The sequence below is a fragment of the Bufo bufo genome, chromosome 6, assembly GCF_905171765.1.
Source record: "Bufo bufo chromosome 6, aBufBuf1.1, whole genome shotgun sequence".
Classification (NCBI taxonomy): domain Eukaryota; kingdom Metazoa; phylum Chordata; class Amphibia; order Anura; family Bufonidae; genus Bufo; species Bufo bufo.
The window spans coordinates 78,878,499-78,905,186 of record NC_053394.1 but is presented as its reverse complement, the minus strand read 5'-3'; the positions used below and the strand labels follow the sequence as shown (position 1 = coordinate 78,905,186).

At 44.0% G+C, this 26,688-nt stretch overlaps 1 protein-coding gene across 1 annotated transcript in view; it reads left to right on the top strand.

The window, feature by feature from the left end:
* HECTD2 (HECT domain E3 ubiquitin protein ligase 2) overlaps positions 1 to 26,688 on the top strand; it is a 115,883-nt gene that overhangs the window by 57,809 nt on the left and 31,386 nt on the right. Inside the window, exons 4-11 of the mRNA XM_040439066.1 lie at positions 2,778 to 2,880; positions 5,877 to 5,966; positions 7,769 to 7,833; positions 8,326 to 8,371; positions 8,480 to 8,589; positions 10,403 to 10,551; positions 11,767 to 11,890; positions 14,948 to 15,044. Of these exons, the coding sequence (XP_040295000.1) occupies positions 2,778 to 2,880; positions 5,877 to 5,966; positions 7,769 to 7,833; positions 8,326 to 8,371; positions 8,480 to 8,589; positions 10,403 to 10,551; positions 11,767 to 11,890; positions 14,948 to 15,044 (784 nt within the window). The remainder of the gene's footprint in view (positions 1 to 2,777; positions 2,881 to 5,876; positions 5,967 to 7,768; positions 7,834 to 8,325; positions 8,372 to 8,479; positions 8,590 to 10,402; positions 10,552 to 11,766; positions 11,891 to 14,947; positions 15,045 to 26,688) is intronic.

Genomic DNA, 26,688 nt, shown 5'->3' with positions numbered 1-26,688 from the left:
TTCCATGCTCCAGGCAACAAACTTAACCAGATCAGCTGGTAACTTGCATCTACTCTCAAGTCTTGACTTTCCCCTGATGGCAGATAGCAGGGAAAAAAGAAAAAATATTGGATTTTAACTTGCCCAATCTTTTTGCAGGTATGTAGCTGGTAATATATAGTAGCCAACCCCTTTAACTACTCCTGTGAATTACTATGCATTTATTTCTGTGGTATAGAGGGGTACCCAAATATATAACTCCCCGCATTTAACTGTGCAATCTCAAGCCAAGTAAAATAAAGGATGCTGGTGTATTATAGTGTGTCGGGCCATACCTCATGGCTAAGGCAATTGGGATATTTGGTCACACGTGGAGGTTTCATGTTGGCCTGAAGGTGTCTACATAGGCCAGTAGGGGGTGTCAGCGGGCCTCCAGCTGCATTTAAAGTTTGTCCAGCATCTCTCTGTTCTAACGGTTAACCTATTAACGAATCATAAAGGACAATAAACAAGTTAAAAAATAGAATTGGGTCAAGTGAGAGGTCAGCGGCTGAAAATGTTAGCGAAAAAGACTGCTGAAAATGATAGTAATTGTATGGTTCCTTTTATCTTTCCAAGGAAATTAAGACATTTACTTCAACTTGTGCCAGTTCACAAATGAACAGAACATGCTGGGAGTGACTTTGATTTTTAGCTTTGGAACAAATTTTAACATATATTTAAGGATAAGCTCTCTCCTGGAATAATTCCTACCAAATATACTGTGCATAGATTACAATTGCTAAAGTTAAAGCAACCCTCCAGGTCAAGAAAAAATAAATAAAAAATTCACACTAACTGGGGAACAAACAGAACTCTTACCTGGTGACTTGCCTTACTCCTTTTTATCTACTTCTCAGACTATGTGATGCACACTGTGTATTGGTCGCCAAAGACACTGCCTAGTTGCCCAGCCCTGCTCCTGGATTGGCCAGCACTGTTCAAGGGGTTGTCTTATGGAAAGAAAAAAAGGACTGTAAATCTTCTGGTCAGCAACATATACATAAGCTAAACAAGTTTTAGGCAAAAGTAGATTAAATTCTATTTCCTCATTTCCCTAAATCTGTTCTGGCCCTTTGTTGACATGTAGTTGCAGAGCTGTGGGGTAGTGTAACAACAATGTCTGAGGTTTTCCTTATGAATATTTGTTGGTGTCAACCAAGACTGCCTTTCCCCTCCCCCTGCTCTGCACAGGTAGTGAATAAATATGCTGGCATGTCTTCAGTCTGACTGCTGGGATACTCATGTTGTATGTGTGGGACTACCAGTCCCAGCTGTACAGTACAATGACATTGCTGATACACACAGGATCTTTCCCCGACCTGTTCTTGTGCAATGCTCTGCAGACACTTCACAGCCAGTAGAAGAGTACAGAGAAGAGGACTCCTCTGGTCTTTGTCAGCTCTGTATCTGCAGGGTGAGGAGGGAGGGAAGGATCCTGTGCACAGCATTTGTCTGTTCAGTGCCTGGAGAAGAGGAAACCCTGCAGCTGCTCAGTACTGTGCTGCTGATGGTAGAAGGGGTCAAACCTTGCTGAAGAATCCAGTGGGAGGAGACAGGGCAGACAGCTCAGCCAGCAGATCGGGAAGTGCAGGGGGGGGTGTGTGGCCAGCAGATCGGGAAGTGCAGGGGGGTGTTGCTTGGTGCTCCAACCAGCACAGCCTTCACAGTGAGGTTCGGTGCACAGAGGCAGACCTGCTGCTCCTTCGACCTCAGATGAAGATGACATCACAGGTCATGTGACCCTCAGCTATGTAGAAGAACAGGGCCATTGGAGATTAACGCATTGCACCCGCACTGAATCTGGACCCATTCACTTCAATGGGGCTGTGCAGATGAGCGGTGATTTTCACGCATCACTTGTGCGTTTTGCGTGAAAATCACAGCATGTTCTATATTCAGCGTTTTTCACGAAATGAATGGGGCTGCGTGAAAATTGCAAGTAAGTGCAGATGCGGTGCGATTTTCACGCATGGTTGCTAGGGGATGATAGGGATGAGCAACCCCGGACCCCATTAAAGTCTATTCACTGTATTATTTTCCCTTTATAACCATGTTATAATGGAAAATAATAAAATCTACAGAACACCAAACCCAAACTTCATAGAAGAAGTCTGGGTTCGGGTCTGGGTAACTGCATTCAGTTTTTTTTCTCATGCGTGTGCAAAACGTATTGCACTCGTGCAGAAAAAACTGAACAACGGAACGCAATCGCAGTCAAAACTGACTGAAATTGCGTGCCTACTCGCACGATTTTCCATGAACGCACCTGCATCGCATCCGGCCTTGTGTGAAGGGGGCCTTACTTGGTTAGAAACCTGCAAAACAATTCCTCTGCAGAAAGTCTGCAACTTCCCTGCCCCGTGTGTCTCCTCCTATTCATGGGGGTGGACTAACGGCCTTTGCCGACGATTGACAGCTTTCCCCAAATACTGTCAATCGGGGCAGGGTATCAAGAAATCCACGGCATGTGCACATCATTGAGAGGGCTTGAGCACTCTGGTCTCGCTGCAGCTAATAAGTATGTTTTTTTGAAAACTATAGCATCTTCACAAGTAGTTGACCCAGCGATGGAAGGTCACATAGGACAACATAAACCTGGTGATGGATTCCCTTTTGTCATCAAGGATCTTGATCACTTGTGTCTCGTGACTGGGGGAGTTTTTTATTTTCTTTTTTTTTAAATCTGTACAATGGGAATTACTCAGTTATTTATAATTGCCCCACGCTTATTATTGTGTGCATTGTGTTTTTTGCAGGATAGACTTGGACAAAGCGAAATCCACGGGGGAATGGAAAGTTGTGCACGATTTCTATTTAACCACATTTGATTCCTTCCTGGAGCTGAATGCTGCATTCAAGGTAATCTGTAATATTCTGTGTAAGCCTTTATTAGCATGGTGAATAATGGCTTATAAAGATTATTCCTGGCTGGTGTGTAAAAGGACTCCAGTGGGATAAAGAATATACGAGCACACAAAAAAAATGCATTGCTTTACATGAGCACTGCCCTTAAAATCAACTACTTGTTTTGTCCTCTTGTGTGAAGTCCTTTTTTTATTCTACTCCGCTTGTTTCCTACGTGTGCCTTAGATTCCACCGTCTGTCAATCGCTCATGGCTGCCGTTACAGTGTCCCTAGGTCTTTTACCAAACTTCTTAAAATTATGATTGACATGTGAATCTGCTTCTGCTGACACCTGGGACGGGTACCCTGAGGATTTGCCATTATGGATTTGCATGTGGTAAATCCACAGCACAGTACCGGTAAAATGGACGAGCAGTTATTAGCAAATCTCATGGATTCTCTGCGTACGGCCTCATGCACACGACTGTTGTGTGTTTTGCGGTCCGCAAAACACGGATGGCGTCCGTGTGCATTCCGCAATTTGCGGAATTTAAATGGCTGTTCTGGTTTCGTGATATTGATGACATCACTATCAGATCGGTGGGTGTCCGACTCCCGACACCCCCGCCGATTAGAAGGGTCCATATTAACGCTGCATTCACTTCAGTGTGCACGCTGTCTACATTGTAGCAGCGGTAGGGTAATTACAGCTTCTTCTCCCATTCAAGTGAATGGCACGAGAAGCTGTAAGTGCCTGGTGGCATCAGGTGCCCGGAGGCACATCCCCACCAATTTCACGTTGATGAACTATCCTGAGGATAGGTCATGAATCTCGTGAAACCAGAATACCCCTTTAAGTCCACAACATTTCAATCTACAGTGCATAGTGTGAAATGCGCTGCAAATCTACAGCTAAATCTGTGTCAAAATCTGCATGTAGGTCAATGAAGACCTCTAGGGTACATTCACATAGGACAGTCTGCGCTGTGCATTTGTTGCAAATTTCCCCATGGATTTACAGCAAAATGCTCACCAAAATACATCCCTTGTGGATGTACCTTAGAGGCCTTTATTGAGGCCCTGCTGCTACGACAGTCCCATGGGCCATAGACACGGTGGTCTGGAGGGGACCTCATTGACTTCTATGGGAGAGTGTTCTAGGCATGCTCTGTGCCCTGTGCAGAGGTCATTGTACAAGGAAAAACTAGATAAGCTCTTACAATCACCTTTTGTAAATGGTGGATAATGTCTTATCTGTAAATAGAGGTGATATAATTACAGGCGGGCTTAGTGTGACAGATAAGCAGGTAACTGCAGTAAAGTCATCTGTACAGACCAAGAAGTGGCGCCTATTATTAGGCTTAGTGGCCAGTGGGAAAGCTGCAGGATTTTATATTTTTTTTTTGTTTAAATATAGATATTGACATGGAAAATTAACCACCAAAAATTATTTACAAGTATTACAAGTAATATGTGATTAAGGCCTCTTTCACACTTGCGTTGTCCGGATCCGTCGTGCACTCCATTTGCCGGAATTACACGCCGGATCCGGAAAAACGCAAGTGAACTGAAAGCATTTGAAGACGGATCCGTCTTCAAAATGCGTTCAGTGTTACTATGGCAGCCAGAACGTTATTAAAGTCCTGGCTGCCATAGTAGGAGCGGGGAGCGGTATACTTACAGTCCGTGCGGCTCCCGGGGCGCTCCAGAATGACGTCAGAGCGCCCAATGCACATGGATGACGTGTCCATGCGATCACGTCATCCATGCACGTGGGGCGCCCTGACGTCACTCTGGAGCGCCCGGGGAGCCGCACGGACGGTAAGTATACTGCTCCCCCGCTCCCCACTACACTTTACCATGGCTGCCAGGACTTTAGCGTCTTGGCAGCCATGGTAACCATTCAGAAAAAGCTAAACGTCGGATCCGGCAATGCGCCGAAACGACGTTTAGCTTAAGGCCGGATCCGGATTAATGCCTTTCAATTGGCATTAATTCCGGATCCGGCCTTGCGGCAAGTGTTCAGGATTTTTGGCCGGAGCAAAAAGCGCAGCATGCTGCGGTATTTTCTCCGGCCAAAAAACGATTTCTCTCCATTCAGAATGCATGGGGATAATCCTGATCAGGATTCTTCCGGCATAGAGCCCCGACGACGGAACTCTATGCCGGAAGAAAAGAACGCAAGTGTGAAAGAGCCCTTAAACAATAGGTAATTTTTTGATGACTTATTCCCTTTAAGCTTTTTTGCAGCGCATGAGATTTTGAAAGGGCAGACTTGGCTTAACTCAACATTGTAGACCTGCATCAATACTCCATTATATGGTAGTGGGTTTCATAGGGGTCAACACTTTTTGACTGTGCAACCAAGATATACAACCCGGTCACAGCACACTTCATGGAGCTTACATCAACGTTTCCATGTACTATACCAGTGATGGTGAACCTTTTTAAAGACCGAGTGCCCAAACTGCAACCCAAAACCCACTTATTTATTGCAAAGTGCCAACACAGCAATTTAACCTGAATACCAGTATAGTACATCTTCCATGTACTTTAGCATTTAGCTATAATGTGCTGCCCGTGCCGTTCATAGTGCGCTCTGCGCTGATGAATGGCAGGAATAGTCTAGGGCATATTGGTACACCTTAGACTTTTTCTAGGATGTGGGTGCCCACAGAGAGGGCTCTGAGTGCCTGTGCCATAGGTTCACCACCACTGGGCTATACTCTTTATTAACATACTATTTCTGGGGTTATATTCACACTTGAGTCGGAAGCTCAGTCGCCAGTTTGACCAGAAGAATACTGCTGCATGCATTGATGTTTGTGCTGTCAAAACAATGGACACCCTGAAGGACCATATTGTAAGTCAATGGGGTCAGACAGCCGCCATTTCTATCCGGCGTACAACTTTGCCTAAGGGAAACTAGTTTGTGGAACTTGGATGTAGCCGTACTGCAAAATGCTGCAGTATAGCCAGTATTTATCAGTATTATTATGTCTTGTTTGCAGCGAGATGTGAGTGCCTCTCTGAACACTATTGAAGATTCCAGAATCAATACAAAGTTTTTGAACGCGGTTTATGATGCCCTATTAACTACTGTAAGTATCAGAAATGAAAGGTCCAGTCTGTGAATATCCACCTTATGGGTCTGTTTAGTAGTGGTGGAACAGTAGGGACGTGCTCATGAAACTCTGATATTCTTAGCACTGCCGAGGTAATTTCCATCCCAACATTGGAGCTCCCTAGCCACTATACAAACACCATCCGTCGCCAAATATTATTGACATACCTCTTTATGGGCCATATATCAATGATACAGTGAGGTAATCTCAACCAGTGATTTTAGTGAAGAGTCTACAAGTCGCAAAGGTAGGTTGTAATTATTAAGTAGAGGGGTTGGCTTATCTCAGACACTGGTGGCATATTGGTAGAATATGCCATGAATGTCAAATAGGTGCAGGTCTCACCTCTGGGATCCTCTCCTATCTCCAGAATGGCTCTCCCAAAGTGAACAGAGAGCAGCCCGGCATGCCTGCCCACCCTCCATTTAATGCTATAGCAGTTCTGCGAGTAGCTGTGCGCCAGCTCCACTATTTCTGGTGGTCCGATAGTGGTGAATGGAGAGGTGACCGTACATGGACTGTGCACTCTTCATTCACTGCTATCGGACTTCCGAAAGCAGCAGAACGAGCTTGCCTAACTGTTTTCTTGACTTCCATAGTGATGAACAGAAAGCATCGACATGTGCGCGGCTGCTCCTCTTCACTTCGGGGGCCCTGTTCTGGAGTTGAGAGTGGGTCCTAGAGGTTGGACCCCACCTATGTGACACTCATGTCATATTCTAGAGATATGCCATCAGTGTCCCAGTTTGGACAACCCCTTTATTTCAGATTACTTACGAGAATAATAAAGTCTTGTTAATACAATGGCATTGGACAGCTGGCCATACACATTAGATCGGGTTTACACAGCCTGCAGCCAGGGGCCACATGCAGCCCATAAATGCCTTTTTGTTTGGCCCCGTTCAGTCACAGGCACACTTACCTGTGTCTGGTGGCTGCTCAGAGATAAGGAGTGCCACACAGCGTGTGAGTAGTGACATGCAAGTATTAATGATTCACTGTGTGGTCAACTCTAGAATCTCCATATATTGGCAGAATGGGGGTCTCCGGAACCCTCTGAGATCGAGATGGATAGGTGACACTGTAGTTTTTTGGAGTAGTGAACTTAAACTACAATGAAGAAAGTCACACGTATGCGTGACCAACATATTAGCTCATCTACTCCTTCCCGATTGCCACGCAGGGTTCAGGACACTCCTATTCTGCTGATAGATGGAGATCCATGCATAGTCTTAAATTAAGGGGGGCCCTCATTCTTCAGATAGGTGGAAGCTGACCCTTCCGCTATTAGACATAGCCCGGGCTACTTGAGAAACCTTGGCGTGGTGCCCGGGCTTAGACATGTTCTACACTGTAGGACATGTTGACTAATCTCTCAATTTTAACATCAGTTTGAGGATTTAGTAAGACCGCAGAGTGCACCTGTCTTTGCTATTATTTTGTTATATTGATTAAAACATCCACACAATTGCTACCTTGTGTAGGATGTCAATTGTGGTACTTGTGGTTCGCCGCGGGCATCCTCCACCGTATGCATTTTTGTTGGGGATCGCCATTAGCAACGGGACACAAGTGCAGGATTTGCTCCCCTATATATATGCACGACTGCATTTGGGTTTGAGCACCTCCTGCTAATACCACGCTAGTCTTTTTAACCTTGTGTAGGAGTAACATGTGGCCACTGAACCACCAGAAATCTGCTGAGAGGGGCTAATGTTTATAGTAGTGGGGGGATTGTGCCATATGTTTAGCCATTAATGATGTGGTATATTTTCCAGACTCAAGATATCCAGAAAACAGTACTAAAAGGAATAATTAACAGTCTCTTAAGGGAATGGAAAGGGTAAGAGTTATTCCTATATATATAGTATATACATGTTGGTAATGGTGTACCTGCTTTGTGGAGGATGTATTTCATATTACTGTTTCAGCTTATGTACGTCACGTATTTGAGTTACTCCCTTTTAAAGGGTCCATGAAGAGAGCCAGAGAGGTTGATCCAGTTTACCTAGATCTGTCAATGGGTTGAGGGGGCTATCCATGGAAGATCATGACAGATGTGGTTGGGTTAATCATAATAGGCTGACATTCCCTGCTACATTCCCTTTGATCCGGGCTCTAAGTATAGTAATAAATATAATGTATGAAATGGTTAGGAAAACAAGTTTCTGATGCCAGATGAGCGGGTAGGACTCCATTCCAAAAGTGGTTGTCTCCAAAGATAACTGGCTGGATGTTTTTTGGCCACATTGAGTGATTTTGGGGCACATGGCCTTTGTTGCCTATTTAATCTGATATATTTATGTTAGGTGATTTATTTTTTATTTTTTCTCAGACCAAGAAATAAAGATGACCTCCGAGCCTACTTTATGCTGACACAGGTACCGGAATTCTTCCAATCTTCCTAGAATGCTAGCTTGACTCTGTCTAATGTTTTTCATCTTAAAACCAAGATCTCACGATTGATGACTGTGTTTTCCACCTTTTAGAATCCACAGTTCAGCAGCGCCTCTACTTATGTCATCTACGCTCATCTACTGAGGCAAATCGCCACCTTGTCCGATGCCGACCACAATTTATTAATTCACTGGTTCAGAAAGTAAGGCTTGTTCTTATTTTTTTTAAAAACAAAACGTTCTGCAACATCTAATAACTTAACAAATCGAGCAGAGAGAGGGCACAAGGCAGCCATTAACAACCATGAAATTGGTATTTTCTACCTTTCTACTTTTCACTTTGGTGTCAAGGACCATGACTTATCCGTGGAGATTTTAATTTCTTCCATGACTCATGAGTAAATGAGGTCGTATTTAATTATATTTTAGTTTTTATTTTACGATTTCATAATGCATTGATTATTCTCTATTTTTTATTTTATTTTTTTACAATTTTCTGAAATATAATGTATGTATTAGATCCTGATAGTTTTTAAAATCTCTTTGCAATCATTCAATTGGAACCTTCATTGTATACTTCCAGGTGATATAATGTTATCTTGCACATACAGTTACTCGGCTTGCTCCACCGAGCTCTGTAAAGGCCCCTTTACACTGCCCGAACAATCATGCATATTATTGATAACGAGTGTTCATACGATTGCTCGTTAGTGATAATCCGCCCATACTGTGGGGGAGATCGCTGCAGGGTCGTCTTCACTGACGGGCAGCCGACTGTTATGAAGGAACTCTTCCTTCCCGACAATTACCTGCTAAATGGCCGTATGGTCAGATACTATGAACATTTTCTACTGGAAATCCGACAGAATCTGCAGGTTAAACCACTCTAAATTATGCTGATTTTGCAGCTGAATTCCCCTTTGTGGAAAAATAAGCAATATACTCACCTACCAGTCTCCCCTGACATCAGTGTCCCGTCGGTCTTTGTTTTCTGACTTCCGGCAATGACATGTCAATCCCTGTGATCCCTGCAGCCTGTGACACATGAGAGCCCAGAGACAAACACTGGTGGAGGACCATGGAAATGGAAAGACGGGGGCATCGGGGACTTGGAAATTGAGTATACAGTTTTTTTTTTTATGGAAGAGTTATCTACACCTAAGGATCTTACTGCAGATCCCTGTGTAATTCCTGAAAAAATCCACAGCAAATGGGTTTTGTTGTAGACTTAGACTTACTGTACCCTTTAAAGACAACTGAAACAAATCTGTATCCATGACAGATATTGGCACGCTGTGGTTTTAATAATCAGCGCTGCAGGTCAGTTTCTCCAAATATTCCACTGCACGTGGATGCATCCACAGGGTTGGTACTGTAGTAGGCTGCAGGTTTTTTTTCGTTGCACGAATCCACTTGGAAAATCTGCAGCACTCTAGACCTGTGTGGCTATACCACGACTGATGAGCCATGCATCTGGGTGTCCAGACCTGACCAGGAGGAATGTACAATGAGTGACCTCTATTTGCTGACACCAGAATACTTTATTTTAATCATTTGATGTGAACAAGCCCTAAAGCTGTAACTTCACATAGTATCCTTCCATTCGTTCTGATGAGGATCCCGCCATCAGGGCCTTCATCTATTAGCTAACGTCGGCTCTCGAGGATCAGCAGCAGCCATTGAAAACAATGGACATTGATTACTTGGAGCGTGTGCTGTGCAAGGCTTTGTTTACCCTGCAGAGGTGTAAGTTTACAGCCATCATCCTCAGAAAACCGTGGGGGCCCATTGATTTTGAGAGGCGCCATGCATTGCTGCTTTTTCCATGCAGCAATGGGGGGTGACCGATCTCTTTATAACGTTCTTGTTCACAGTAGGTAATGTTGTTTGCCAATATCACATGCTGATGTATTATGATGTGTTTGTTACATGCATTTATTACTGCCATTTTCATGTTGCTTATTAAATAAGAAGTAACGTTTTACTTGTGTCTTTGTCCTGTTCTCTGTTGATCAGGATGTCACAGAAGAGATTCAAACAGCTGGTTGACCGACTGCTGCAGTTTATCTCCTTGCGCCTCTTTCCTGCAAAACCTGAAGAGTTTCCACCTCTTGCAAAATGTACATGGTGGATTCCATCGGCAACCAAAGTGTTAGCGATACTAAGTAAGTTGATTGACTCAAGTGTCGTCTTGTGATGAAATAAGAGGAAAGGAGTTTTTACCTTGAAGACAACTTATCCCCTATCCAGAAGCAGGGGCCGATCTTGAGAATGTGGGCCCATGTTCCCCGTTTGAGTGGAGTGGCAGATGTGCGTGAGTGTCTGCCGCTCCATTCAACTCTATGGGACTGCCAAAGATAGTAGAGTACTAGCGCTCTATCTCTGGCAACCCCATACAGCTGAATGAAGCAGCAGTGCACATGCGAGACCGCCATTCCATTTAAACTGGAGAGAACGTTCTCGTGATCGGCACCTTTCCCCCATTCTCGTGACGGAACACTTATCTCCTATCCTGTTGATAGAGGATAAGTTGTCCTCATGGGACAGCCCTTTTAAAGGTGGTAGCTAATGTTGAAATCTGAAATCCCAGGTATGGTTGCATTTAACCATCCTTTCACACTGAACTGTGCTGGTGGTCGTCACAAAGTAATGTCTCTACAGAGGTAAATTGTTCACGGTTGGGGGTAAATGTGATAAAACAATAAAATAATCATTATTTACCCATTCAATCCTGTTCTTTTGCCACCACCCTGGTCCTTTTCATCGGTCTGTTTACTTGGCTTCAGCAGGGATGTGACCATACCCCCACGTGGCTGCTGCGGCACAAGACCGCGGAGGCTAGTGATTGACTGCAGCAACCATGTGTTTGTACAGACACTTCCTCGCTGAAGCCAAGTAAACAGAGACTGACTGGGAGGACTGGAGTAACAAACATAGGCCTCATGCACACGCTCATATTTTTCTGCCGTTTTTGCAGATAGCATGCTGACCCATTCATTTCTATAGGGCCATGCACACGTTTTTTTTGCTCCTCCTTTTAACCGTTCCACAAATGATAGAACCTGTTCTGTTCTGTTCCGTATTGCGGATGAGAACAGTACTTTCTATTGATGGGAGCGAGAATGATGTGGAACGCACACGGAAGGCATCCATATTTTGCGGATCCATGGTTTGCGGACCAAAATATGGACACAGCCGTGTGCATGAAGTCTAAGGTGAACATTCCCATGTTTTAGGGCAAGCTGTCAATTCATGCACATTGCCAGAGATTAAGGGGATGTAAACTGGAGCATTCGGCATACAGATACCGTTACATAATACCGGTCTGTTTTTTTTTTTCCCGTTCATGTTTCCTAATTCTTTGCTGACTCCCCCTGCAGATGCAGCGAATATGCTTTGTAACCCACCGTTAACCCCTTACTCTGATTTCTATAACTCCACGTTGGATCATATTGATCTCATGGAAGACTATCAAACCTGGCTATTCTACGGGAACACGCACAGGTCAGCATTAGACGTTCCTTACTGTTTTTTATGTGGGAAAAAAAGAGAACTTTCTATTTGTTCCTCAATGTTGTTTATTTCTTTAGGGCAGAATTTAGCTAAGATTTTTTCATGCCTGAAGAATACTATGCAAACGGCTTTCTGAAAACTTGTAATTGATCAATGAAATTATTATTTATGTGCGAATTAACCAATACAAAAAATGTTAATTGCCTATAATTAGTGTTGAGCGAACTTCTGTTTTAAGTTCGGCGTCTAAAGTTCGGCTTCCGGTTAGCGGAGGATCCCGATATGGATTCTGAATTCCGTTGTGGTCCGTGGTAGCGGAATCAATAATGGCCGATTTATTGATTCCACTACCACGGACCACAACGGAATTCGGAATCCATATCGGGATCCTCCGCTAACCGGAAGCCGAACTTTAGACGCCGAACTTAAAACAGAAGTTCGCTCAACACTACCTATAATCATTGAAGGGGCTATCTCATTTGTCGAAGCCTATCCGACGACCTTATTGCTGTAAGGCCAGATTCAGAAGCCTGCTGAGATCCTTGTGTTGGGGAAAGCTGCAGCCAGACATACAGCATAAAATCACATGCCGGCCATTCACATGAATCGCCAAGCATGGAATACGTGGACCTGAAGGGTCGGGACTCCTTCTAGGAGAGGATGCCGAAGTACATACAAAGTCCGATGCAATCTGCCACAATTTTGTTGTTGTATTTGTATGGAATTGTCATATTCGTATGGAAAACTCTGTCTTCATATGCTCCCGTATAGGGTTCATGAACCTGTAGGGGGGAAAAAAGAGCTGTAATAGATCTGTGTGTAGGAAAGCCAAGGCACTGTCTAATCCTAAAAGATGAGTGCAAAATGAGTTCACCCAAGTACCACCCCACAGCTGGGTCCAAAGAAGTGTACGGAGTTCTACAGTGTATGAGACAGTGAGGTTGATGGCATCTTTTTGCATGAAAAAAAAAGCATGATGACCGATTTTCCTACAATCTGTGTCACCGGAAGACTTCAGACAGCAGTGGATTTCTGCCATTTGTTCTATTAGAGATAAAATGGTGTTATTTAGATTGCAGATTATAGAAATGAATGGTGCCCACCAAGTCTCATTGACCATAATGGGGTCCATATGGCTTCTATGCTATTTCTGCCCAAGGAATCCTCCAGCCCAGATCTGAACAGCACATAACTTGGACTCTAGAACAAGTTATGCAACCTTTAATAAACCTGTACTGGAAAAGACTGGCCACATGGTGGCAGAGTATGACAAAGGATCGCTGTACGGTTACTATACATGGCGTGTAATGTGGATCAGACGGGTTTATTCTGCATATACTGTACTCCGATACACACTACAGGTTTAAAAGGGTTATCCAATTCAAAAAATGTCCCTCCCCATGCCCGGGCCCCTTATGTAGATTATATGTAGCCTTCTCCCCGGCATCCGCATCACTCCGGATCCCTGCACGGCCGCTACTGCATCTCCCTGTGGCACGGATCAAAACATCCGGTGGGGGTGCAGCTAATAGCAGGCCCTGACGGTGATCAGCCCCCTTGTATCACGGGTGACCTCACTTTACAGTTGTAGCCCTGACTTTGACTGGCTTAGGCTACTTTCACACTTGCGGTCGGGGTTCCGCTTGTGAGTTCCGTTTGAAGGCTCTAACAAGCGGCCCCAAACAGATCCGTACAGCCCCAATGCATTCTGAGTGGATGCAGATCCGCTCAGAATGCATCAGTCTGGCAGCGTTCAGCCTCCGCTCCGCTCAGCAGGCGGACACCCAAACGCTGCTTGCAGCGTTCGGGTGTCCGCCTGGCCGTGCGGAGGCAAGCGGATCCGTCCAGACTTACAATGTGGGACGGATCTGTTTGAAGATGACACCATATGGTGCAATTTCAAACGGATCCGTCCCCCATTGACGTTCAATGTAAAGTCTGGACGGATCCGTCTGACTAACTTTCACACTTAGAATTTTTTCTGAACTATAATGCAGACGGATCCGTTCTGAACGGATCCCAACGTTTGCATTATAGGAGCGGATCCGTCTGTGCAGACACCAGACTGATCCGCTCCGAACGCATGTGTGAAAGTAGCCTTAACATGTTAAGAAAAGCAATTTACAGTAATACAATAAATCATGTTAAAGTGAAAATCCTTGTGCAGCGTCAAAATAACACTGGCTTCATCTGTACATAAAATATTAGTGCAAGAGGTATTTCCCAAGGAAGAGAACCATCTCGCTAACGCCACCTTGTGGACGTTGCTTCTTATGAGTCATAATCCAACTTTTTAACAAGCCTTGGAATATTACAAGGGAAAATGCCAAGCCACATATCCATCCCTTGACAGCTGTTTTGGGGTGCTTGCCCCTCATCAGCATGTAGTAAGATTCTGGTTAGCTGAGTGCAATGCCTTGGATGCAGCTTAAGCAGAGTACTGGCTCTCCTTAGAGACCAACCGTGTATGGAGACTTACTGGAAGTGCTCCTTGGTACGGAAACTTATTGGCAGTGCTTCATGTGTGTATCTCCCAAAGAAAGAGAACCATCTTGCTAGCGCCACCTAGTGGGAGTGGCTCCCTGTGATTCAAAATCCGACTTTTTAACAAGCCTCGGAATATGTGCAAATTTTTTTAAAGGAGTTGTCTGGTTTTACATGAATACACCTTAAAGCCACGTTTTTGTCACCATGGTGCCATATGTGTAACACTCGCAAGAAATCCAACCCTGCTGCAAAAGTAACCTAGTGAACGTGCAATCTGTGGTCACAAGATTACTGCAAATACAGTGAAGGAGTTTAAGCATGCATGGGATAGGCATAAGGCCATCCTTCATATAAGATAGGGCCAGGGGCTATCCATAGTATTCAGTATATTGGGCAGACTAGATGGGCCAAATGGTTCTTATCTGCTGACACATTCTATGTTTCTATGTAAGACTGGTGTCCTGGCCGAGATTGCTGTGTAGCCCCAGCCTTATGTATTCTAGCTTGTGCTTGATCTTTTCAGTGTAGTAACAATGTTCAAATTTATTTCTTCCTTTTTAGATTTTCATTTTGTCAGTTTCCATTCATCATATCCATTGCAGCAAAAAAAGTCATCATTCAGAGGGACTCGGAGCAACAGATGATCAGCATTGCACGGGTACGAGCTTCATGTGTATGGGCAGTGGGAATCTTAGGTCATTGCCCAGTCAGTGGTAGATCTTGAAATTTTGCCCACTCTCTCTCATATACGGTCATATACAGAGGGATGCTTCACAGACATCATGCTTTTAGACCCCTGAAGCAACATATGAAATATATCGATCCGTATCAAGATCGCTGTGTAGCCCCAGCTTTATGCATTCTAGTTGTCCTTGATCCTTCCAATGTAATAGCAATGTTCAAATTTATTTCTTCTTGTATTGCACCAAAAAACAGACCCTGTGTTGTCCTCATTAACACCACAGCCATCTATATGATTTCATTGCGCAGAATTTGTGCAGTGCAGTTTACAAAACGCCCATTCATTGGGTGAAGCAATCGACTAAGTGTACACCTCAATCATCATTTGGGGGCAGCAGATGGTGCTGTCTAAGCTACCCAGAGGATGAGTTCTGACACTAGCGATCGCTTTTTCCCATACAGTGGAAGGGATTGATCCATGAAAATGCTGCTTTTGACTCCACTGACGAGCAGGCAGGTGTCAGGAAGGAACGCTTCCTTCCCGACAATCGCCTGCTCCATCGGGCCATGTAGACTGGCCTTAAAAGGGTTGTCTCGCCTCAGACACTGGGGGCATATCCTAGGGATAGGTGCGAGTCCCACCTCTGGGACCTGCACCTATCTTTAGAATGGAGCCCGCAAAATGAAGGAGAACGCACCGCGCATGCATGGCCGCCCTTCACTCATTCCTGTGGGAGCGCACAAAATAGCTGGCTCTCTTCGTCAGCTCCATAGAAGTGAATGGAGCGGTGGCCGCGCTGGAGCAGTTCGCTTCCCATTCATTTCAGTGGGACTACCGAAAATAGCCTCCTTCACTTTGCGGGCTCCGTTCTAAAGATAGGTGCAAATCTCACCTGTGGGACCCGCACCTATCAGACATTGGGGGCATATCCCCCAATGTCTAAGGTGAGACAACCCCTTTAAAAATTTAGTTGACAGTTACAGATACACTAATGAAAGTTTTCCCCCTGGCTTCCTGCCAGTTTTGATACTTCTACCAGATGTCAATTACTTCCTGTACCAGTGACCACCATGTAATGAATGTAATAACTTTGGCAGCAAAGCGGGACCACTCGTGGTTTCAGAAAATGGTATGATAGTGCCTGGGCACTATGTTCATTAAAAGCTAGGATATGCCCCCATTGTCTTGTAGGTGCCTGTCTCACTGCTGGGACCCGCACCTATATCGCGAACGGATCCCCGCAAAGTGGTGGCTGGAGGACTCCGGTCCGGCCACCACCAAGCGCGCTCCCCATAAAAATGAATGGGTGGGCACCGTGCATGACCGACCACTGCTCCGATTCACTTCTATAGGCCCGACGGAAATAGCCGAGCCAGTGTTTGGCTATTTTCGGCGGCCCCATAGAAAATAAATGAAGGGTGGTTGCGAATGCGCAGTGTGCCCCTCCACTTTTCGGGCTCCGTTCTCGATATAGGTGCGGGTCCCAGAGGAAGGACTCGCACCTATAAGACAATGGGGGCATATACTAGCGATATGCCCCCATTGTCTGTGATGAGATAACTGGCTTGGATCCGCCAAAGTTATGGGGAGGTGCAGGCCTCTACATAACTTCGGCGTATCCTGCGCCAGTTTAAATTTAAGTCAGCTTCCTTGCCATCTTACATTTAGACCATTTTCTACACCTAAAAAAGGTGTAGAAAATGATAAATGAGACGGCCTGTTCCTCTTCCCTGCCCACGCCATGCCAACTTTTTTAGACCTGGTGTGAGTGGGAAAAGTCACAGATTGTGCCGCAATCTGCGCCAGGGGTTGATGCCATCCTGGACGGAGACACATTGGGTAATTTTACAGTTTTTTCAATGTCACTTCAGACAGTATTTGCACTTTCACTTTACCTCCGGTGTTTTGATAAAATTTACTGTATGATATTGCCCACGTGGTTTTTAAACCTTTCTAATTATTTCCTTGTATTGTTTAATAAAGTGTTTTTGATGATAATTATGCGGACTGGCAATTTATGTAGGTTTAGTTGTATGATTTGTTGCCAAAGGCATTCCTTTACATGCCTTGCATGGTCACACTGTTTCCCAGTAGGTGAGAACAGTGCCACTGGTTTCCAGTGTTTTTGTGATGTGGTGTACTTGCTAATTAACATACACAACTGTTGGCGGTTTTGTTTGGTTTCTGTGCCAGGAATACATCTAATATAGGCGTAATTCTGGATAGTAAATGACCTCCATCTATGTGATGTTTTGTTGCATTTTAAAAGGACACTTCCATTAGATATGAGTATTGTTCTTTACACAGAATATTCATAGAAACAATTTTTTAAAATTTATAGTCTTTTTTTAAAGAGGACCTTTCACCTGGAAAAACATTGTGAACTAAGTATGCTGACATGGAGAGCGGCGCCCGGGGATCTCACTGCACTTACCATTATCCCTGGGCGCCGCTCCGTTCTCCCGTTATGCCCTCCGGTACCTTTGCTCTGTAAGTTATAGTAGGCGGTGTCTGCCCTTGTCCTGTGGGCGTCTCCTTCTCCTAGGCTCCAGCGCTGGCCAATCGCAGCGCACAGCTCACAGCCTGGGAGTTTTTTTTCTCCCAGGCTGTGAGCTGTGCGCTGCGATTGGCCAGCGCTGGAGCCTAGGAGAAGGAGACGCCCACAGGACAAGGGAAGACCCGCCTACTATAACTTAAGAAGCAAAGGTACCGGAGGGCATAACGGGAGAACGGAGCGGCGCCCGGGGATAATAGTAAGTGCAGTGAGATCCCGGGCGCCGCTCTCCATGTCAGCATACTCAGTTCACAATGTTTTTCCAGGTGAAAGGTCCTCTTTAAATTTGGTTAATACTATGCCTTTGAAGATAACATGTAAAATATTATGTACAGTAGCACTAATCATAGAGAGACAAAAGTTCTCAATGGGAGAACAAAGTGTTCTCAGTTTATGACTGCTGCACAAGGAAGGGTTCATCTGCAAGGTCATTCTTATTGGAATAGTAGGTGGTGGCCTGGAATGACTGACATAATAACAGCTCTATTTTCTCTCAATACCAGGCCATAGGCTTGGATGAAGATGCAAACAGAAAAGCAGTGCATTAGTATAATAATAGAAGCCCTGACCAATCACACTACTGAGATAGTGTAGAGATGACTTGGTGCTCTAATTGAGTCACTGCCCCTCACTCCTCCCTGGTCTGACTGATGGTCTGGCACAGAGTGTTACGTGAGACTCTCTGCTGAGCGGAAGTTAAAGGGATTCTGTCATGAGATTTGAGGCCTATATCCTAAACATATGGCCAGGTCCCTACTAATACCCTGAATCCGAAACTGACCTTATTAAATGTGCCTGTGGCTCTATAATCCTATAAAACAGTTTTTTTTTATAACCTGTCACTCAAGTACCAAATGTGTCCAAGGGCACGTCTCATCATGCAGGGTGCCCGGCTGCAGCCGCCTTCTGACTAGAAATCGCCGCCCTCCCTTTCAATAGAGCCGCCTACCTCACCTCATCGCCGCCTCCCTCACCTCAACGCCCCCTCCGAAATCGTCTGCTTTCCTCAGCCAGATCCCGCGCATGCGCACTTAGGTATAACTCGAAATAGATCAAAAGGGAGCCTCTGTAGAAAAGCAGCCTGTGCGCTCCGAACCTCCGAATAGCTTTGCACCCGGCTGTAAGAGGTTAGATGGCTGCAATAGAGCGGTCAAGGCAGGTTTGAGTGAAGTGCGCCGGCCAGCGCATGCGCACTTAGCTCAACGAGGCCGCTGCCAGGAGTCCGCACGGGCGCATCAGGTTATACCTAGTGCGCACGCGCGGGATCTGGCTGAGGAGAGCGGACGATTTCGGAGGCGGTGCTGAGGTGAGGTAGGCCGCTCTATTGAAAGGGAGGGCGGCGATTTCTAGTCGGAAGGCGGCTGCAGCCGGGCACCCTGTATGATGAGACGTCCCCTTGGACACATTTGGGACGTGAGTGACAGGTTATAAAAACCTGTTTTATATGCTAATAGAGCCACAGGCACATTTAATAAGGTCAGTTTCGGATTCAGGGTATTAGTAGGGACCTGGCCATATGTTTAGGTTATAGGCCTCAAATCTGATGACAGAATCCCTTTAAAGACTCTAGACAGGAACATGGAGTGTGTTGAAAATTATTTCCATAAAAACCATTTAAATTGCATAGAATATTCACATATAGGGTAAAGGGGTTTTCAGAAATTTTAATATTGATGACCTATCCTCAGGATAGGTCATCAATATCAGATCGGCGGGGGTGCCAGGTGTAGGACCCCCGCTGATCTGATATTGATGTCTTATTCTGAGGATAGGTCATCAATATTAAAATCTCGCAAAACCCCTTTAATATGTAATGTAAATTGGGTGTAAGTGCCCCTTTAAAGGGAACAGTAGGCCCACTCTAAGGGATAATTTATTGCTAAAGAAACAAGGGGAGCACTGACCTCTCTGGCTTTCAATACACAACATTGTGAAATCTGGAAACGTGTTAAACGGACATAAACAGTGTCTGTCTTTTTTTATAGTGAGGCTTAGTTAATCTCTGATCCATTATCTGGTTATCCTCTGACCTTGTCTGGTGATCTCTCTGGTGTTTTTTTTTTTTTTTTTTCTCATTCTTCTCTTTTTTTAATTAATCGGTTGCATTTTATTCATTTATTATATTAAAATGTTTTACATTTATTTCACTATTGTCTATATAGATATTTGGGAGGATCGTTTACGCCAGGTATCAGGTCTTTTTTGCCCAATAAAACCAACAGTATTTGCATGTATGGGGCCTAAATACATGTACAAGCATACCTCTGTGACTGCTGATTGACTTGTCATTGCAGAGCTTTAATTGATTGATATTATATAGCCTGTATTGATCTGTAATATACTTAAAGGGGTTGTCCAGCTTTGGCAGCCTTTTTTTGGAGCCCCCTCCCCCTTCCAACCTTGCCGGATGTGCAGATGGAAAAATACTTACTGCTTACCGCTGATTGGTTTGGGTTTCTTTGGTCCACCGTTATTGTCCCTGCTTACAAAGATCCGGAGTGGACGGGGGTCACATGTGCCACCGCAGCCAATGATTGGCTGCAATAGTTAAACGTCCCCCAAGTGGCCAGTCAGTGCAGATTTAAGAGGAAGAAGAAAGGCCCAACACAGATCTAAGAAAAGATGCTCTAGAATTGTTATTTCATGGGGAATATAGAGTTTACTAAAACAGGTCCTCTTTAGCATGTTTTGTGCTGGCATGAGGCAAACACCATGACGTCGAATTTTACAAAAATGGGGCTGATTTATCAAAACCGTCTAAAAGAAAAGTTGTCTTTGTCTCCCATCAGACCTCTGCTTTAGTTTTTAAACTGCTCTGGTAATATGAAGGCTGAGCTGTAATTGGTTGCTATAGGCAACAAAGACAATTTTTCCTTTGAATATTTTTATTAAATTAGACCTTAATGGGGGATTTTATCAAAACTGGTGTAAAGGAAAACTGATTTTGTTACCCATAGCAACCAATCAGCTTCCACTTTTCATTTTTCAGAGCTCCTTTGGAAAATCAAAGGCGGGATCTGATTGGTTGCTATGGGCAACTAAGCCACTTTTCCTTTGCACCAGTTTTGATAAATCTCCCCCAACGTGTTTAAAGGGGATGTCTCACTTCAGCAAGTGACATTTATCATATAGACAAAGTTAATACAAGTCACGTTTACTTTTATTGTCCATATTGCTTCCCTTGCTGGCTTGATTCATTTTTCGATCACATTACACACTTCTCGTTTCCATAGTTACGACGGCCCTCTAATCCAGCAGTGGTGGTCGTGCTTGCACACTGTAGGAAAAAGCACCAGCCTCTCTGGTGAGACCTTGGGATTGCGCATAGGCTGGTGCTTTTTCCTGGATTACAGGGTGGTCGTAACAACGGAAACGAGCAGCGGATAATGTGATGGAAAAGTGAATCAAACCAGCAAAGGAGGCAACATGACCAATCACAGTACATTAGTAAGTGCCTTGTATTAACTTTCTCTACATGATAAATGTCATTTGCTGAAGTGAGACATATACCACTTACTAACGTACTTGAATTAAAGGGTCACTGAGTTTTCATAAAACATAATGCTGTCAGTTCCTATCCAATACATTCCAGAACTCTAAGGGTTACATAGCATCATAAATAAATATGCTATGCGACCCCGTCAGTGCTGGGCAGTCAGGACGGGAGCTGCCGCATACTCACGCTGCGAGTCTGGAACTCGCTTGTCTGAAAGGGACCTCTCTGTCCTCACTCCAGAGGATGGAATCGAGATGGGTCCATTGAGCCCATCTGCTGCAGTGATGAGAGAGAGTGTGATATGCGAGCACTTCTCTCTCCTCCTTCTAGTGATCGTGGGGGGCTTAGCACTTAAACCTCCACCAATCAAAACTTTTGATATGTGTCTGACATATCAAAAGTTTTATAAAAAAAAACACATTGTGGCTCTTTAACCCCTTCACGCATTTGGACGTTACTGTACGTCCAAATTGCAAGTGACTTACTGCATTTGGACGTACAGTGACGTCCAAACTGCTTACCGGGGCTGTGACACTATAAAGTGTCACAGCCCCGGAGTCTCTGCTCTCCCCGAGAGCAGACACACCAGGGAAGCCGGCAAGGGACCAGTCAGAGTGCCATCAGTGTTTTGCGGATCCGCAATTTGCGGACCACAGAACACACAACGGTCGTTTGCATGAGGCCTTAGTGTAAGTGTAGCACTGACTATACAGTGCATTGCAATAAATGACTAGTGTAATGCACTGTATAGTGATCAGGCCCACTGGATCTTCAAGATCCAGATGGGTCTTGATAAATAAAAAAAATGTTTAAAAAAAAAAAGTGAAAAAAAAGTAAATAAATAAATAAAAATTGTATTTTCTCATATCCGTTCATTTATATCATAAAAAAAATGAAAAAAATAAATAAAATACACATAATTGGTATCGCCGCATCCGTGACGACCTAATCTATCAAAGTATCATATTACTAATCCCGCATGGTGAACGCCGTAAAAAATTATGTAGAAACAAATGACGGCATTGCTGTTTTTGTCACCTCATGTCCACCAAAAATATATAATTGATCAAAAAGACATATGTACCCCAAAATTATAGCAATAGCGCGTCCTGCAAAAAACAAGCCCCCATACAGCTACATAGGTGAAAAAATAAAAATGTTTTGGACTTTACTATATGGCGATGCAAAATATCATTTATTTTTAACACAAAGGGGATTTTATGCTGAAAAAGTAGTAAAACATAAAAGAAACTATATAAATTTGGTATCGCCATAACCATATCAACCCACAGAATAAAATAATCATACATTAGTTACCACGAGAAACCCCAAAAAAAGAAAAAGAAAAAACACTGACAGAATTACCATTTTTACCCACTTCACTTCCGCATAAAATGGTATAAAAAGTGATCAAAAAGACATATGTAAACAAAAAGGATACCAATAGAAACTACAGCCCGTCCCGCAACAAACAAACCCTCACACAACTACATTGGTGAAATAATAAAAATTTTATGGGCCCTAAACTAATTTCAGCAAATTACATGTTAGAAAATCCAGATGCCGCTCCTTCCCTTCTGAGTGCTGCCATGTCCCCAAACAGCGGTTTATGACCACGTATAGGGTGTTCCCGTATTCTGGAAAAAATGCATAACAAATTTGTGGGGTGCATTTTCTCCTGTTACCCCTTGTGAAAATGAAAAATTTGGGGCTAAAGCAACTTTATATTGGAAATAAGTTAATTTTTCATTTTTACAGCCACGTGTTTCTAAATTTTATGAAACGCTTGTTGGGTTAAAGCATTTACTTCACCCCTAGATTTATTCCTTTAGGAGTGTAGTTTCCAAAATGGGGTCACTTTTTGGGGTTTTCTTTCTAGGGGTACCTCAGCGTCTCTCCAAATGTGACATGGCACCTGAAAACAATACCAGCAAAATCTGCCCTCTGTTAACCATACGGGGCTCCTTTCCCTCTGCACCTTGCCATGCGCCCATACTGCAGGTTACAACCACATATGGGGTGTTTCTGTAAACTGCAGAATCAGGGTAATAAATATTGAGGTTTATTTGACTGTTAACCCTTGCTGTGTCACAGGAAAATGTAATTTAAATGGAAAATCTGAACAAAAAAAAAATATGAAAATTTTAAATTTCCCCGCCAATATGCTTTAATTCTTGTGGAACACCTAAAGGGTTAATAAGGTTGGTAAAATCAGTTTTGAATACCTTGAGGGGTGTGGTTTCTAAAATTGGGTCATTTATGGGTGGTTTCTACTATGTAAGGCTGCTTTCACACTGGCGTTTTGGTTTCCGTTTGTGAGATCCGTTCAGGGATCTGACAAGCGGTCCAAAACGGATCAGTTTTGCCCTAATGCGCACTTCGCTCAACGAAGCCGCTGCCAGGAGTCCGCGGCGCATCAGGCTGAGCCTAGTGCGCAGGCGCCGGATCTAGCAGAGGGACGGAGGATTGCGGAGGCGGGGCTGAGGTGAGGAAGGCGGCGCTGGACACCAGACGGCGAGGGGTGCGGGCGGGCACCCTGGGTTAACGTAAAACCCCTTGGGCACCTTAGGTAGGTGAGTGACAGCTTATAAAAACCATTTTTTTGGGCTAATAGAGCCACAAGCAGGTTTAATAAGGGCAGTTTAGGATTCATGTTATTAGTACGGACCTGGCCATATGTTTCGCTTATAGGGCTCAAATCTCATGGCAGAATCCCTTAAAAAAAATGTGGGTTTTGGAAGTTTTCTTAAAATTTTCAAAATTTGCTTCTAAACTTCTAAGCCTTCTAACTTCCTGAAAAAATAAAATGACATTTAAAAAATGATGCCAACATAAAGTAAACATATGGGGAATGTAAAGTAATAACTATTTTATGAAGTATCACTATCCGTCTTAAAAGCAGAGAAATTCTAATTTTAAAAATATCGAATTTTTCAAAATTTTGGATTTTTTTTTATACATAAAGGTAAAATGTATGAACTAAAATCCACCACTAACATAAAGTATGATGTGTCACGAGAAGTCTCTGAATGGCTTGGATAAGTAAAAGCGTTCCAAAGTTATTACCACATAAAGTGACACATGTCAGATTTGAAAAATGGGGCTCCGGCATTTGGTTCAAACTGGCTGTCTCTTAAAGGGGTTAATACAGGTGCCCAGATCTCCTGCTTTTAGCTTTGGCCCTGGGTCCATGCACATCCACCACCGGCCTGTGCTCCTCACAAGAATGAGTTTCTGTTTCAGGAACTTCTTTCTCACATTGAAAACAAGCCAGAAGTGGAGGTGCTGGGAACATGGCCGACAGTGGTACATTAGTAAGCGCTGTATGTTTTAGACTGGTCTAGTGTAAGCACTGATAAGATATGTTTTTCTAGCTGGACAACCCTTTTGATACCACCAAAGCTTACATACCAGGGAAATGACAAAACAAAAAAAGTATTGACATTAGTTAATTGTAACTGAATATTCCCATCCCCCAAGTCTGTGCTCTGTCTTACAACACAAACATGAGGCAACGCTTGCACAACAATGGCAATCAATTCACAGTGCACACATTGCAGACTCCACTGATATGTAAGTGAACTTCAATTAAACTGGAGTTTCATTATTTAAAGTGTCCCTGTGCTTAAAAAAAAGTATAGAAGAGCTGCCTCACTGGAAAAATCAATGGGAAATTTATGAAAACTGGTGAAAAGGAAAACTGTCTTAGTTACCTCTAGCAACCAATCAAATTCCACCTTTCATTTTACAGAGCTCCTTTGGAAAATGAAAGGCTCAGTCTGATAGGTTTCTATGGGCAACAAAGCCCGTTTTGATAAGTCTCCTAAGCTCGGCCTGTCTCCTACAGAGCTATGTTTGAGCAGTTCTTTCTCCCCGTTTTAGAGATTGTTGGGGGTCTCCACACTCTGACCTCCCAATCAAAACCTTTGACATGTCACTATCAGATATCAAAAGGTTTTTTTTAACCCCTTGACGACCATTGCTGTAAATGTATGTTGGAAGTCGTCACTTAAAAGATGGCGCCTCACTTGCGAGAGCAGGGGATGCCACAGCCACCAGGTTTCTGCTGTTTGCAACAGAAGAGGCCCAGGACTAATGTCTGAGATCGGCCCTAAGGTCGATCGTGGACCTTTAACCCCTCAGATGATGTGGTCAAATGTGACCACAGCATCTGAGTGGTGAAAATGCCTTCCCCAGCTGAGATCCAAGAAGCAGTTACATTGCAGTAATAGGCCAGAGACTGCTTGAGGCTCTAATGCCTATCACTGGTATATTCCAATACAGGCCTGCAGGTGGCAGCACTGGATTGGAATATACTGTAATGGATAAATATTGATTTTACAGAATACAAATAGCGATCTAATGATTGCTTGTTATAGTTGCCTATAAAAAAATAAGTTTTTAAAAGTAAAATATATAACATTTTAACTCACCCCCGTTTCCCAAACATCAAAATAAATAATAAAAAAAACATCATGGGCATCGCTGTGTCTGAAAACGCCTGTACTATTAAAATATAAAAAAATATTTATCCCATACAGCGAATAACGGAATGGAAAAAAAATTCTAAATGGCCAATATGCCATTTTTTTTATCACTTCACCTCTCAAAAAAATGATCAAAAAGTCATAATTACTCCATTGGTATTAATGAAAGGTACAGATTGCCCCAAAAAATTAGCCCTCACACAGCTCCATAGATGTGAATATAAAAAAAGTTATGGGGGTCGGGGTCAGAATATGGAAATTAAAAATAAAAAATTTAATTTTTTATTTTCAGTATTAAAACACAAGGAAAAACTATATAAATATGATATCTCTGTAATTGTACTGACCCAGAGAATGAAGTTAACAGGCCAGCTTTAGGGCTCTTTCACACTTGCGTTCTTTTCTTCCGGCATAGAGTTCCGTCGTCGGGGCTCTATGCCGGAAGAATCCTGATCAGGATTATCCTAATGCATTCTGAATGGAGAGAAATCCGTTCAGGATGCATCAGCATGTCTTCAGTTCCGGAACGGAACGTTTGTTGGCCGGAGAAAATACCGCAGCATGCTGCGCTTTTTGCTCCGGCCAAAAATCCGGAACACTTGCCGCAAGGCCGGATCCGGAATTAATGCCCATTGGAAGGCATTGATCCGGATCCGGCCTTAAGCTAAACGTCGTTTCGGCGCATTGCCGGAGCCGACATTTAGCTTTTTCAGAGTGGTTACCATGGCTGCCGGGACGCTAAAGTCCTGTTTGCCATGGTAAAGTGTAGTGGGGAGCGGGGGAGCAGCATACTTACCGTCCGTGCGGCTCCCCGGGCGCTCCAGAGTGACGTCAGGGCGCCCCAAGCGCATGGATCACGTGATCGCATGGATCACGTCATCCATGCGCATGGGGCGCTCTGACGTCATTCTGGAGCGCCCGGGGAGCCGCACGGACTGTAAGTATACTGCTCCCCTGCTCCCCGCTCCTACTATGGCAACCAGAACTTTAATAGCGTCCTGGGTGCCATAGTAACACTGAAAGCATTTGGAAGACGGTTCCGTCTTCAAATGCTTTCAGTACACTTGCGTTTTTCCGGATCCG